At 38.5% G+C, this 16,503-nt stretch overlaps 1 protein-coding gene across 13 annotated transcripts in view; it reads right to left on the minus strand.

Annotated features, from left to right (window-relative positions):
- The window catches only part of KCNC2 (potassium voltage-gated channel subfamily C member 2), a 102,894-nt gene that overhangs the window by 5,877 nt on the left and 80,514 nt on the right, over positions 1-16,503 (minus strand). For 7 of the 13 annotated variants that reach the window (XR_005818829.1, XR_005818842.1, XM_040553478.1 and 4 more), the window contains exons 3-5: positions 3,764-4,694; positions 3,306-3,437; positions 1,191-1,358 (exon numbers count right to left, since the gene is read on the minus strand). Coding sequence is in view for 11 of the 13 variants with exons in the window: in XM_040553478.1 (XP_040409412.1) it covers positions 1,191-1,358; positions 3,306-3,437; positions 3,764-4,694 (1,231 nt within the window). In the remaining 2 variants the exon portion in view is untranslated. The remainder of the gene's footprint in view (positions 1-1,190; positions 1,359-3,305; positions 3,438-3,763; positions 4,695-16,503) is intronic. The other 6 variants (XM_040553520.1, XM_040553512.1, XM_040553530.1 and 3 more) reach the window with 2 other exon arrangements.

Here is a 16,503-nt window from a genome sequence, read left to right on the forward strand (position 1 = left end):
TAGGAGCATAGAGACAATCATTTTCTTCACAAATTCTACACATATCACATTCTAGCTGCATATCTGCCTTCACAAGTTTAACCTACTGAGCTCATGCTTTTGAAACATAAAAAGAGCATTTGCAGAATAACCAAGGGAATTGCTTTAGGGTCTTCGATTCGGCTGGCTGGAACAACTACAATTGCTATAGACAAAGCTAATTAAAAAAAAAAAGTCTCAGCCAAAGATGTTTGTTAAGTGCCACATGGCTACTGCAGATGGTGAACTCTGACATGAACGATTGCACACCAAGGATCAAGAATGAGAGAACTGTTAGAATATTACAGTTTGCCAAGAAAACAAAGCAATTCTTCACCAAAGAAAAGCAAAAACACCACTAGCATTGCTGATTTGGGGGTTATACCCTGAGGTTAGCTTTCCAGCCACAGACAGTTATGTCCTGATCAGATGGCCATGCCACTGGTCACATGGTGATACATAATTCTGGAAGGTTTTGCAGTCTCCACCAGGGGAACCCAACCCCAGAATAGGGTTGAGGAGGCTGAATAACTTGTAAGACGTTTTTATCACCTTGTAAGGTCAAGACTTGTTTACTGTAGTTGAATTCTGGTTGGGGTAGACAGTCACGTTTTAGCATTAGCGGTGCTAACTCTTCTTTAGTGGTGCTAACTCTTCTTTAGTTTAGCATTAGTGGTGCTAACTCTTCTTTGATAGAAATCTAAATAGCATCTCATTGATATGCTTTGTTGTGTTCAGAACAAGAACGTTGTTTACTTCTATTATCTTAATCTTTTAAATGTAATTTGTTCAGCTGTAATTTTTACTAGGTTATTAAGTGTGGACCAAAGTTATTAAAATAATTATTTTGTCTTTTAGAATGAGAAATGGTATCAAGTGATGAATGGTTGAATGAGCAAAGTCTGAATTGCAGGTTTTTCTATAAAAGGTAACAGACAAATGAAGACATAAGTGAAATGAGGATCCAACATCAGGCACTTTTTGTGAAGACTAAAGGAAATTAGTGTTTTTAAAAGGAAAGCAAGGAAAGAATGGCTAGGGGTAAAGAAAAAAAAATACATTGTGGTACAATCTTTTCTCTAAGAGCATTGTGCACATCATTTTACTCTAAGCTTGCTTTTCACAAGCACATTGCTGAGTGATCTTTATGATCTAATGAAAGAAGTCCATACCTTTCCTGATCCCTCCATCAGTAGCACACGTGTAATCACCTGTTGTCAGTAGGAAACATGTTCCCCCTCTTCTGTTTTTGTCTCTGGTACTAGAGCGTCTGATGGGAGGGAGCCTTTCACCAGGTGAGAGTGGCTGCTCACTTCCTGCACTGTCTTCACCTGATAACACTGGTTAAAGCACCATGCCCATTTACAGACAATAATGAATGAGGAAATGAGACATCACAAAGAGCTTATGTTGAATGCCAGATATTCCCATCACTCAAAAAGTAGTTATAAGGTAAATCATTAGAAAACAAGATTGCAGTTTATCATTCATCAGTACAAAATGGCAAAAATATTTTTTTTATTCAAGAGCAAGTGATCTTTTGACTTTCCTGTTCTTTTAAGTCTCATATAAGATTTTACTAAACCATGAAATAAGAAATAAGCAACACAAGGCTCAATTAGTTGCCTGATAAAGACTGTAAGTATAGTCAGTCTTGGATATTTTTAAATGGTTTTACTATTTTGGCTACCCTCTTTATTAAATTAGAGGTCATGCTAGTCATTTTTGCTTAGAATATGTTGTTTAGCATATTTTAAAGACAACTCCTCCCCCAGAAGGGTTAAATTATCCACATTTTACACTAAAACCTGTTTAATCACACACACTTAGCTTTCATTTCTGCACTTGCTATCATACTTGCACAGCTTGTCATCATTTGTACCCAACATTAAATGCTGGTTTTGGTCTGTGTATTTTGTCAAACACTGAAACTCTTACCTCTTCTGATTTGAGATTCCCAAAGGACTATTTTCAAAAATTATCTACTATTTTAGATTCAGGCCACACTTCAAGAAAAAAAAAAAAAACTGGTAATGGCATGTTTTTTACTTCAGCTTTACCTTTGCATTTAAACCTGAGCATGTGCTTTTCTGAACTGGCAATGCCAAGGGTGATGCCATTCAGCCTTGAAGTTTTGTACAAAGTTCCTGATGATTCTAATAGCATTCTCTATCAGAAACAAAGTTAGAGCATCTAGTGTGAGTGCTGGCACTACCAAGGAAAAAGTTAACACTTTAAAATTGCTCCTTTTTTGCATATCTGCTTTCTGTCTAACTTTAAGGATTATAACACCTTGTAAATAAAGCTGCAGACACACAAAAGTGTCTCTTTGCTCTGATCACACCGAGCCTCCTCCATTCTGGAATACCTTTGGCAGGACCTGATGGCATGAAAAACCTGTTACCATTATCACTTTAAAGATGTTGTCTGAAAGTGTGTATCAGTCAAAGCACTGTAAAACTAACTACATTCCACCCTCGATGTGAGACCTTTCAAGGGTTTCCAACCTCCTAAATATATTTAGGACATTTAAAAGGCATGTTAACTTTGTGAACACTCACTCGGAGAATGAAACCGAGCTTCTTTGAAGATAAATGCTATTCAGTAACAGAGCAACAGAACAAAGAAGGATATTGTTCAGAGACCGATTTTCCAGGCTCTTCTTTCTAAAAAATAAATTTCAGTTACTGAATGACACCAGTCATAGTTTTGTGTGTTTTTTTTTCTTCTCTCTTATTAACATTTAGCAACTTTCCAACAGGAGCTTAATGACTGGTATGTGAGTTTTATAATCAGATTATGTTTTGCTTAAGAATAAATACACTCAAGAAATAAACAAACAAAAATCCCTGCTACTAAAAAAAAAAAAAAAAGACTTTTAGTTATACTGAGAGATAAAGTTTCCTCTTTAGTTTGAAGAAAGATGGAATGTGGGGCAGTAGCTTAGAGGGGCAGAGGCTGCCTTTTGATATTTGTTTTCACAGCAATTAGCACAAAATACTCCTCATCCAGCATTTGGAACTCTGAGAGATAAGGTAATATAGATCACAAAAATCAACACTAATAATATTGATGTTGTGAGGGGCTGCCATTTTCATTTTTCCAAACAAACTCTACATCAGCTTTACAATTATCATCCAATTAATAGTAAATATCATGCAATATCTCATCTAACTCAGATGAAGGAGTTTCTTCTAGCCAGGAAAGCAGAATGCCAAATGGAAAGAAAGCTAGAAAGAGAATTTCTCCTTATTTCCTTTGAGTGCTGGGCTTTTGATGTAAAGCACCTGCTCCTTTTAAATGACTGCTTCTTTGTAGGATCTTGCTTAACAGGCCACGATGTGGCACAGGCAAAGCTGACACAAGAGACAGACACTGAGGCAAAACACCATGGAGTCCAACAGGGTGGGACACGGTGGCTGCTCAAATAGTCACAGTCATGCAGAAAAACAAGAAACATCCATACAACGCAACAAACAACAGGCAAAAGAAAAGGTTGATATCATCAGCAGGAAAGCATTCTCAACAGAGCAAGCAAAACTGTATAGACCAGCTACATAGAGGTTTGGGAATGTTGCTATAACTATTTTGTCTACTATGAGACTGACACACGCAAACACTGGAGGGGAGAAGGGTGGGAGCTATGTTTTCTCCTGGCAGAAAGGCTGGCAGCTTTCTGACCCCTACCAAACATACTGGTCTATAAAGTGTTTTCAGAGAACATGCATCTCCAGTGGGGTCCTACCTGATGATCTGTTGTGCTCCATCAACTGGTTGTCCTTGCCAAGGCAGATGTCCCCTTGTGTGCTATTACAGGCCATGTTCAAGTCCGTCTTGCAGAAGGTAGGAGAGCTAGCTTGAGGAGCTGGAGGGATGTGCTTCTTCCTCTTCCTCGGCAGTTTCTGCTTTGCCATGGCCAGGGAGTAGTACATCCCAAAATTGTTAACAATCACAGGCACAGGCATGGCTATGGTAAGCACCCCTGCCAACGCACATAGGGCTCCCACCAGCATGCCTGACCAAGTCCGTGGATACATGTCCCCATACCCCAGGGTGGTCATGGTAACTACAGCCCACCAGAAGCCAATAGGGATATTTTTGAACTGTGTGTGCTCACTTGCTGATGGGTCATTGGGCTGAGCTCCCACCCGCTCTGCGTAGTAGATCATGGTGGCAAATATCAAAACACCAAGTGCCAAGAATATTATCAGCAGCAAAAATTCATTGGTGCTGGCTCGCAGAGTGTGGCCCAGTACCCTGAGGCCCACAAAGTGCCGTGTGAGCTTGAAGATTCGCAGGATCCTCACAAACCTTACCACCCTGAGGAAACCAAGTACATCCTTAGCAGCTTTGGAGGAGAGCCCACTCAGGCCCACTTCTAGGTAAAAGGGCAGGATGGCCACAAAGTCAATGATATTCAAGAGGTTTTTGATGAATTCAAGTTTGTTGGGGGAAAAAACAACACGCACTAAAAATTCAAATGTAAACCATACCACGCAGACTCCTTCCACATATGTCAGGGCAGGATCTGTCTCAATTTCATATTGTAGTACAGTTTCTGTTCCATTGACAACCTGCTCAGTTTTATTTATAATAGTATTGAAAGCCTCATGTGTTTCCAGGCAAAAGGTTGTGATTGAAACTAGGATGAAGAACAAAGAGGCAAAGGCAATGAACTGAAAGAAAAAGAGAAAAAAAGAGACGTCAGAACCACACAGCGCTTCACATTAATAATATCAATAGATCAGTGGTCATTGTAAATTTTTACTGATTCATCCCCAAATGATTCACAAATTCATAGGCATAAAACTTTGCATCCAGGACAGCTCTCACATGCAGCTCAGGAGTCTGGGACCAAGGAAAGTCTTGGTTATGGACAATATGCCAGGGTGAAACTCTTCCAAAAAGTGGCAAAAAATGCTAAATCATCTGAATTCTACCAGTTGTCATGGCACCTTATGAACAGCCCTCAGACAGACCAACTGCAGCAATATTTAAGGCTGTCCACCTCTCGCAAGGATGAGAGGGGAAAACTGGGTCAACCTTAATAGTCTTGAGATAATGGTTCAGGAATTAACATCTCTTCTCATCACTTCCCTGGGGAGCCTGTCCCAGTGCCCGACTGCCCTCTGGGTGCAGAACCTTTCCCTAACACCCAGCCTGACCCTCCCCTGTCCCAGCTCCATGCCGTTCCCTCGGGTCCTGTCGCTGTCCCCAGAGAGCAGAGCTCAGCGCCTGCCCCTCCGCTCCCCTCGTGAGGGAGCTGCAGGCCGCCATGAGGCCTCCCCTCAGCCTGCTCTGCTCTGGGCTGAACAAACCAAGGGACCTCAGCTGCTCCTCATACATCTTCCCCTCTAGACCCTTCACCATCTTTGTAGCCCTCCTTTGGACACTCTCTAACAGTTTTATGTCCTTCTCATGTTGTGGCACCCAAACCGCATGCAGTGCTGAGGTGAGGCCGCCCAACGCAGAGCAGAGCGGGACAATCCCTTCCCTCACCCGGCTGGCAGTGCTGGGCCTGATGCACCCCAGGGTGTGGGTGGCCCTCCTGGCTACCAGGGCACGCTGCTGGCTCGTGTTCAGCTTGCTGTCGACCAGAACCCCCAGACTCCTTTCTGTGGGGCTGCCCTCCAGCCTCTCACCCCCCAGTCTGTACCCCAAGCCAGGGTTGTGCCATTCCAGGTGCAGAATCCAGCACTTGCTCTTGTTAAACTTCATATCATTGGTGATTGCCCTGTCCTCTAATTTGTCAGGATCTCTCTGCAAGGCCTCTCTGCCCTCGAGGGAGTCAACAGATCCTCCCAGTTTAGTGTCATCTGCAAACTTACGTAGGGTATTCAAGTCTTACATCCAAGTCATTGTTGAAAACATTGAAGAGAACTGGCCCCAAAATGGAACCCTGGGGATTGCCGCTAATTCCCGACATGACCCCACCTACTCTAAACCTTTGAACTTTACCCATCAGCCAACTGTTCACCCATTGTATTATGCATTTATCTAACTATATGCTGGACATTTTGTCCAGAAGGATACTGTGAGAAACAATATCAAAGGTTTTGCTGATATCCGAAAAGATTACATCAACTGGTTTCCCTTGGTCGACTAGGTGGGTGACCTTGTCATAAAAGTAAATTAAGTTTGTTAAACAGGACTTTTCCTTCATGAACCTGTGTTGGCTGTCACCAATGACTGTGTTGTCTTTCAGGTATTTTTCAGTAACTCCCAGAATAATCTTCTCCATAATTTTATCAAGCTATGAAGTGAGACTGACAGATCTGTAATTACCAAGATCTTCTTCCTTCTTTTTCTTAAAATCTGGGACAACATTTGCCGGCTTCCATTTAACTGGGACCTCCAGATTCCCAAGACCTTTGAAAAATAACTGATACTGATAGAAGATGCCTCCTGCATTACAGGTAGAGCAGGTTTCACAGCCTGTTTAGTTCACAATAATCCATCACCTTCTCTCAGGCAGGACTAAGAGTAAGCCTAACATAGCTGTCTCCACTTCCAACAAAACTTTCTTAGCAAAACAACAATATATCTGCTTTTAACAAATTCTGTGAAATCAAGTCCAGTGCCCCAATCAACCTTCACCCACTACCTGGTTTATCAGAAGCAAAGCTTTGGGGAACACAAAGACTAAAGCAGTCTGGATGGGGTCTTGCCCCATTGCCTCAATAGGCGCTTGGTGAGCACAGCATGCACAGCTGTTTCAGAAATAAGCAGAGCATCTCTCATTGCTATGGCAGTGTATTATCAGTCCTCTACCTAAATCCTGATATCGAAATTACAAATCCAGGACAAGTTGAACAAATAGGGAAACAGAAATTCAGTTTTAGTAGCAGCACATGAACATAAAATGCAGATAAATAACCTGAAGACTGCTCTCACACAGGATTGTTAATGACTTAAAAAAACAGGTACTACCCAATCATCACAGTCAGGCATTGAAGAAAACTATTTCCAGGACAGGATTTCATAGGAAAACAGCTGGAAGGTGAGATAAACTTTCTTTTACACAGTAAAATGTGCTGAATGAAAATGTGTTTCTAGAGAGGTTGCTCCTCTGCTACAATAGCTATGTTCTTTTAAGTAACAACACTTTACCACCGTGTTTGTACTCCAGCAGCAATGGCATGGTACTTGAACAGGCAATGTGTTTAAATGTCTCCTCTCAGTTGTCAAAATGCTTGCTATTCTGGATTTTCCACTTAACAGATAGTTTATAGCCAGGAAAAAAAAAAAAAAAAAAAAAAGTATTGAAAAAAGTATTGAAGATTTCAATATTTTTAGAGACAAAATGATGCCTAAACAGGTTTTTGAAAATATCTAATCCCTATGGGCTTAAATGTAATGTATTTTATGTTTCCCTTAACACTACTTACAATCACTCAGGGTATCACTTTTTTAATGTTAATCCCCAACCTGATACTGAGTACCGAAGAATAGTCCAGCAAGTAGAAACAAATATCATGCTCTCTACTATCAGCCTACAGGACAGAGCAGCTTAGAGCCTGAGTTCAATTGTGGTGGCAAAAGAAACTGTGGCAGCCGGATGCTGGTATGTTACCACACCTATATCATGAATCCCATTTAATGAATAAATAAATTGTTATGGTGGAGTCAGAACAACAGCCACAAGCAAGAGTGTCTCCATTCTGGCACTTTAATCCAGTCCACAACATTGCGGTAAAACTGCTTTTGTGTGTTTGGATATCAATCACTGAATTTAGCTTTAGCACACACATTTTTCACTGTGTGCTAGAGGAATTCCTTTAGGCTGGTACAACACTGAATGGCTACATTTTTCTAACACAGAATACTAGTTAGACAACAAAATGTCTCTACAACAGGTAGATAGAATTGCTTTGATTCTGAGAAACAAGTTCAAATTTGCAATGCAGACCTGGTAAATTTATTATATTCAGAGTGACAAGATATATCTACCCCAACCCCACAGACTTAATGCATCTATATCAGAGATTTGCAGCTTGTTTATGGCTTCCCTTCCTCAATCAATGAAACAAAATTATTATACCAAGCCCCTCAATTACAAACACTCTAAATCTGTTCTCTCTCAAAAAGGTCTGGCTCAGGGACTGAACTGAACACTTATCATCCGGTCTCAACTTCTAGTCACAAACTAAGCAAACAATCTTACACTGTCTGGCTGTTTTTTACCAAGCAGACATTTCTGCCTTTGCCTGAACTACAAAATTTCTGCACATTCATAGCTCATTTCTTCCTGGCACCTGACACGCACACACACACACGCAAGCGTTTTGTGTGAGACAGCTAAAGTCAGCAAATACAACCAAGTGACTTAATGCAACCAAGTAACTTAAGTGAATTAATCTCAGCAGTTATTTGCAAAACCTCTCCGTAACAGGGACAGAGAATTTATCAGACTCTAAGCCAGTGGAGAGCTAAGATCCACAGGGTTATTCCCTTGGGATGCTACTTCAGCATCCTCCAGCATCTTTCTACCCAGCAGCAGGATACAAAGCAAATGAACCTGTGGAGTTTGAGGGTCACTGAAGCTAAGTCAGTGTTGCAGTTTGCAGTTTGGGTGGGGAGTTTCAATAGATAAAATACTGGGCAACCTCTTGTAGCAGCAACACTTTGGTGACTTCAGGAAGCTATGCTTTTTGTCTAGAAAGAACAGAAAATTGCATTCAGCCTAGCCAAATTCAAATTTATTAACAAATCAGATATAATAAATATTAAATGTGCATTCAGCAGTACACTGAATCTAGAAGTAAGTAAATAATTAGCATCTATTTCTAGGCTATATTTCAGAAAAAGAGTCTGCTCTGGTTCAGATTCTTTCTAAAAAGTTCCAAAAAGCAAGGGATTAACTACAGGTAGAACTGCCTGACAACCTATTTATTCCTAGTTTGAACAACATTGACACTGTGAAAGGCCACAGCACACTTGGCACTTGGCAAGGCAGCTGTGAATCTTTAACTGTAAAATTACATTCAGTGATGCTTTATTAGCCCTAAAAGAAAAATACTTTCAGTCATTTTCAGGATCAGCTGAGTAGTCTATCCTGTTTTCCTAGAGGCAATCATCTTTCTGAAGTTATAACAAAGGCAAGAACGAACTATTACATGTCTTAATCTAGTGGCAGATTTCTTGATAATCTCATACCTTCCATTCATAGCAATGTAAAACAATTTAACCACGTACACATTTAGCCATATACTCAAGAGCATATACATCTGATTTTGAGCAAAGACGCTAATTTCTTTTTGCTATATATTGTATCTCTTTCTGTGGTTTGTTTTGAAATATAAATGCCTTGGATCAGGACATTTTGGGCAGATCTTGCAGAGCACCTAGCACAATAAAACCACATACACAAGAAGACACTTCTACACTATTATTGCAATAGTCAAAAGGGCTCAGTGAAAATGAAGATGGTGGCCAATGTAAGGAGGAACCTTTACTCAGTGAAAGAAAAGATCTTGGGCATTTACTTTACATTAATTAAAGATATTTTCTTCATATTGTATTATGTAACATTAGGCAAAATGTTGAAAAGAGTCTGTCATGTTTTCTACAAACAGTTTTAATGATAGAAATTAAAAGTCATGCAGTATTCCCACTTTCAGTTATTCTTCTGCATCTTCCTAGTTCCATGTTCTCTCATTTTGAAGGCACTGAGACTAAAAACACATCCATTTTTGTTCATGTGGATAAGTGTGACATTCCAGACAAAACTGGTACACCTTCAAACTTCCAGTTTCTCTGGTGGATGGGACCAACCAGGTTCTGTTCCTAAGTCCTCCTAATGTCCAAAACAATTACAGGGTACCACACAACTTTTTTTTCCCCTGAGGAACAACAACTTTGTAGATGAGATAATGGTGGTAAAGACACTTCACGGCCACCAAAAACAGTCTTTTTCTAAATTATTTGAATTAACAAAATGTTCAATGTATGTAGGCCAGAAGAGAGCAGTTAAAAGCAAAATGAAAATGTTCAGTATGTAATACAAAACAAGCAGAACATTCTTCATTAAGCAGTTAAAGCTCTCAGTAGGTTGCTGATTCCCTCTGGTCAAGTTTTGAAGGCAATGTGCACCCAATTTTGTTAATGTGTGTTTGCATCACATTTCAGACAAGCCTGGTGCAGATTCTGGATCCCAGCTTATCTAATTGATAGGATCACAAGTCAAGCTCTGCTACTGAGTCCTACTACTGTTCACAGTAGCTGGATTAATCATCTACAGTTTGTTTTTTGATGAAGCATATAAATCCAAAGCAAGTGGCAGATACCTGTGGATAACATGTTGAAGGTAGATAACTACAATTCCTGTTTTGTCTTGAGTGTCCCATGGGGAATTGAGCTGCTCAGAGTTTAAAACAATTTCATAAATGACAACCATTTCTAGGAATGCAGTCTGTGGATTATGAGAACTTTTGTGCATTCAATTATATGTTTAATCTTGCACATAACTCCTAAAGTTCTTCAAAGAAAGTAGAGTCACCTTAAAAAACCTTGGCTGCAAATGGTCTGACAATAGTCCTGTAGGTCATGTCTGGATTTCATGATAAGAAAAGGTACCCGGTCAGAGGATGTTGTGGCCCAGGTCACCTGTCTAAGTTTCCTTTCCAATGCAAACCCAGGTATAGGACTGTTGCACATCTCAGTACCAGCCTGTGATGGAGTCAGCACCTGGTATCAGTCATTCTAAGGTTTATTAGCTTAGACAATGCCTAAATAAACCATCGGCAGGCAGATGTAGAAATTGGTCCTTGTACTCAGGTATGTTATTCATATTCATAAAATCTGACACATATTCACTACTCCATATTCAAGATACACTTTGTCCATCCCCTTCAACCCATGAAACAAGCTGTTTCTACACATTGTTTAAGTATTCCACAATGGATGGGTCACAGTCAGTGATGAGGTTAATGCATAGGTAATTGCTGGAAGTCACAGTTGCCCTTACTTCCTGTTTTGTAGGTTTTGAATAAAATCTTTCACAACATTTCAGTATTTTCCCAGAAAGAGTCTATGCTATCTGGATCCAAACTGTACTGGGGCTGGATCTCAACACCTCTTCCTTCAACTCCCATCACTGTGCAATGTGTATGTTCTAGCATGAGTATTCAATAACAGTTTTTAAGGTTTGGTTAGTTTATTTGTTTCATTCCAGGACTTACAAGGGTTGCCCTTGACACACTTGACTACAGAAAAAGAAAACTACTGAATATTTAATAAGCCCTTGGAAATACAACATTTAATATTCTCTAATGCAGGTACAGAACTGTCTTAAAGAAAATAAAAATAAATAAGTTAAAAAAAAAAAGTTGTGTTAAGTATCTTCTTGTTAAATATCATATTATGAGACTTGATATATACATTTTGCTAAAAAACAAACAAACAAATAAATAAAACCCCATAATCCTCCCTTTCACAATTAAGCTAAAAATACAACAACAGGGAGACAGGCAAGGACAAGAGTTTGCATTTTATTTCTTAAAGAAGCCAGTTTTGAATACTTGCTTGCTATTGAAACCCAAATTATGCTTTCATTACAAATGATAAGAGTTCACTAAATGAGTCTTAACTTTTCCTGAGCAAAACAAGAATGGGGGAGTTTCCACAGTTAGGAGTTCTTCACTTTCCTACCAGAGCTTTCATATTAAACAGAACCCTCAAAACAAAGCAACTTTTCCATTGGGTAAGAAGATACCTAAAAGGAAAGCAGTATATATTTTTTTTCTTAATATCATATTCATTTTGAAAAATCACAAATAAATTCCCATACTTGGGAGATACAATAATTATTTCCAGTGATGTCTGTTAACATCTGTTACTTTAAACCTCATCTTTTTATATTTCAGAAAATAATGCAAGTTATTTGGAGAAAATAGCTTGTCTCGCTTCTTCCTCCCACTAACTGTCTGACCACAGAAGGTAATCTACACATTAAATGCATCCAACGTCACTAACTGCAACAAGTCGGTCAGATATATCGGTCAGATATATATATATGAAACTGTATTTTACATTTTTTTTTGATATGTACTCCAACGCTAATTGATCAATGCTATGTCTTGATTAAAATAAACTTATAATAAGACATTTATAAGTGGTTATATCAAAGTTATTTATTCCCATCATAAACTTTATAATCAGATATTGACTTTTTTTTTTTCTCTCAAGGTCCAGGACAGAAAAGTCTTTGTTCCTGTAAATCTTCCATGTATTTGTCATGTAATATTCTCAATCAGCCTCTTTTATTCTTCCAGGAACTCAAACCTCCAATTCCTTTTTGGAATCCTCCTAGTGCTATAGGAGCAGGACCCAGTCAAACAGTGAACAAAGCCACAAATTATTTCCAAGCAGTTACAAATAATTTGCACTGCTGACTTTTTAATCCAGTTTTATAGCTGCTCAGTCATATAAAACCAGCCTTGAAAAAAATCCCATAAAAATTCCAGTAATTTTGAGTAATTTGGATGCTCAAGGAAACTATGACTCAACTATGGATAATAGAGAAGCAGAAAAAGAAACTATATTTTGTAAAGTATATGACATGCTTCACTCTAATGAGTAGTAATTAATGCTGGAAAGAATTAGATATCACTTCCAGCTTTAAAGAGAGTTGTCTCTGGATTTAGATTGTACAGATTGTTCTCATTTCTGTCTTTAACACAATAGATTTTTTTCCTCTGTTTAAATTCATTTTGGTATCAGGATACTGCTAAAATCATAATGTGATTTCAGAATGAGCTCTTGTGATGACCTTACCTCCTTGTTTGGTTTAATGTTCTGTGGAGTGAAATTTAAATATTGAAGTTCAGTTCACACTAACACCAATCAAAGATAGCAGCTATTTCAACATCTCATGAAAGAGATCATCAATCTCTTCACAACTCTGTTCCTCAAAGTTGTTATTCTTCCTTTACTACAAGCTTCCATAGGAAAATTACTATTCCATTCAAAATTTAAAAAAAAAAAAAAAAAGAAAGTCACAGATTTTTTTATGGTGTGATGCATGTTCAGTGCATTACATCTGGGTATACTGAGTAAGAAACCAAATACCATCTGCAGCTACTTATCAAGCTACTAGCATTTAAAATATAAACTCAAGGCAAATATACTATCGTTTTGTATTATCACTCATAAATCATAATCTCTCACATTATCACTCTCCAAAGATTACAGAATGGATACAGGCACAGCATGTTAAATAAATCTTCAAGGGAAAAACAAAAACTCAATGCATGAAGTGTCAGGCACTAAGAAAAGACTAATTTAATGTCTCTAAAAATCTGCAACTCATCCTCCTTTGGGGTGATAGGGTGGAATATCAGCACTAAAATATTTTTGAATATATACATAAAGATTTAACAGTCCAAACCTCATTGGGAAACTCCTCATTGAGAATAATTTCTCAACCAACATCAAGCCACAGTTGGTAGAGTCCTTGCCAATATTATAGTTTTCATTCTGGGAAAGCTGAGTCTCCTGTTTTCAAATCCCTGCTGCAGTTCTTCCTCATTTGTACTCTACTGCTAACGTTGTTTGGCATTCAATTTAACAGTTAACGCTCTGCTGCTACAATTCTACATATGGACATATTTAAATGAAAAATTCTATACATCAATGCACTTTTATTGATATACTGTTTAAGAACAGAGAGTAAGATAGACAGTAATATGCTATGAGTAGATTTATAGTACAGGAATATTTACAGTTCAGACTGGCTACCATCTGTATGTAGTAGTGGAAACACAAACATGCTCTTTCTTGCTCATTCTTTCCCCATTTGTTGTAGTCTTACAAAGCAGCTGTCTTTTATTACCAGCTGGAGCACAAATAGAAAGGTTATGAATGCCTCTTTTCCTATTCAGAAACCCAGTTCCACAATTAAGTCACTCTAACTCAGCTGTCAGGTAAATCAGCAGTTTGACACTCAGATACATATCTGACTCAACAAACCTTAGACACATCTACATTTTAAAGCAGATCACAAAGAAAACCAGAGTTACAAATTATTCTTCATTTAAATTGCATTTTAAGTGACATATATCATCCAAAGGATTCAAAACTGATTTATGAACCTACCCTGATATATACACATGTTCTCCCGCTCAGCACAGAATATTTTGCCTCTGCTGAGCAACTGAAAAGGAGATATGACAGTACATTTCAGTGGTTGGGCCACGCTTTGTGTGGTGGGAGTCCCGGGACAGGACATTCCTAGTCAGCTTATGATCCAGAGAATTACCAGTTTCTTAAAAGACCAGAGCAGTTTTGCACTATGTAAATCAAAAATGATCTGATTTTGTTGTTACGTTGAGCAGCTAAGTCAAACATTTCACACCAACAAACAGCAAACAACCCACCACCTGTTTTTTGCTCCTGAAGATTCAGCAGAACTCATCAAAAAGCAATTATGCTGCCTCCAGAATCTTCCCTTCCCCATCCACTTGAATTTATCAGGCTTGTTTCACTTACTTTTTTTTCTGAGCTGTGACTACCCCAGCAATACACCAGGTCTTACAGCCAGCTGTGCTTACTTTTAAACTACACTTAGCATTTATAATCTAGCAATCATATTTAAAAAAAAAAAAAAAAAGAAGAAAAAAAAAGCACCATCAAGGCTCACTTTGACCTTGCTTTAATTGAAAAGGTCGGCCTACGTGGTTACATGGACTGATAAGCAAACTACTGCCACTCATTCATTAAACATTGTTATAAATCTGTGCACTAAAACGGGAAGAATATTCCAGCAGCTACAAAAATGCAATAGATGTTCTTCCTGGGGTTAAGGCAAAGGAGACAAAAAGAATTCTCCGTCCATATTCTGTATCTGGTATCAGAGGCTTCTTATAGTTAAGAGAGCATCTTACAGAAAGAATCTAAAATTCGCTGACGGCTGAGGAAGGCAGACTTTGAACAACCTGTTTCAGCCAATCCCAAATTTACGTGCTGAGTCGAATTAGCCTCTCTGCATGCTTTGTTTTCCTTCCCTAGACTACCCACAGTCTGCACCATTACAGCATAGATTAGGCTCTGGGACCTGGCAACTTGAAATACTACACAAACAGTATCTTACTTTCCTGTGTGATTTATTATGAAAAGGTTTTATTTGGCTCAATGGGTCAAAACTAGAAAAATTCCTCCATATTATATTATTTATTATTAATAGACTTTCACACCCATGAAGACAAATGGAGAAAAGAGAGAAATTCTTAAGACAAATTGATGAAAATTCTATTATGCTGTAGTTTGCCTACAACATAAATCTCATGTCCATTAAAATTACAGAAATATTTTGAGCCTCATCATCTCTGTCTCATTTAAGCACACAGGCCCACTTATGTCTACTTCTCTCACTCAAAACAATTTTGACAGTCTAGTTTAAAATTACACTCAAACGAATTTAGAAAACTTTAAGATTTTAAGGCTTGACATCCATTAATATTTTTCTATTACAGCTACTTACTAGCTAAGACTGTCCTAGCTTTTACCACAGAAGCCATATAACCAAGCCATTTAGCCCTTTTTTGACAACCCCACTCCAATCAAAATATATTAGGACTATTTACAAGTTTTCCAGGCATGTGTCTTTTGACTTCTACTTCAAGCATTGAAATAGAAATTACCAAACAACCTCCTAAAAATTGAAGGGATGGAATCGTTGCCAAGATGTTCAAAAGTTTACACAGAGACTTCAAACACCTGATTACTAGGTCTCATTTGACTGGAAGCTGTTCCTTATACTAATTGGTTTAATTCTTCATACCTCCACCACAGTAAATGCAATTCAGTTGATATTAATTGGTACCCTTGTTGACAGGTAAAAGAGAATAATAGACTGAATGGACATGGAGGTTAAAATCCAACTCTCTACTCTGCCAAAGACCAGTCTGGAGTCAGAAAAGTGAGATCCTTAAGAGTCCCATGTCAAAACATCAAGGGACTAAAGAGTTTTCTTTTAATAGAGATTAATGCAATCTATATTTAATTAAATACATACAGCAAGGTTTCATTAGAAGAATGTTACAAAAATTGCAAAGTCAAACACCTTAAAGTAAGGAAATGCCAAAAGCAGGGTTACATGAGTAACCTTTACTCAGCTCCCCAGGGTGCATGGTTTAGGACACCACCCTTATTTCATGAGTCCAACTAGTTACACAAAAGCATAAGCACAGCGAGTAAACCACTTATGCCTAGACTATGGCATTGCCTAAATCTTAACTGATTGGTATGGCAGTGTTAAAAATGAGCTTCCAGTGTAGCAGATTTCATGGTATAACCTTGGTTTGATAAAAGCAAATGATGAGCCCAGATGATTTACTGTATGGCCTCTTAAGGGAACTGTCACAGTTGCAACCCAGTAGACAAAACCACTCTGCCATTTGCACTAGCAGGAGTTGTTTGGACTGAATCATGGTAGAGTGCACAGTGTTGATACTCGGGAAGATCAAGTTCCCTGTTTCTGACATGAAA

Source organism: Cygnus olor, chromosome 1 (assembly GCF_009769625.2).
Source record: "Cygnus olor isolate bCygOlo1 chromosome 1, bCygOlo1.pri.v2, whole genome shotgun sequence".
Classification (NCBI taxonomy): domain Eukaryota; kingdom Metazoa; phylum Chordata; class Aves; order Anseriformes; family Anatidae; genus Cygnus; species Cygnus olor.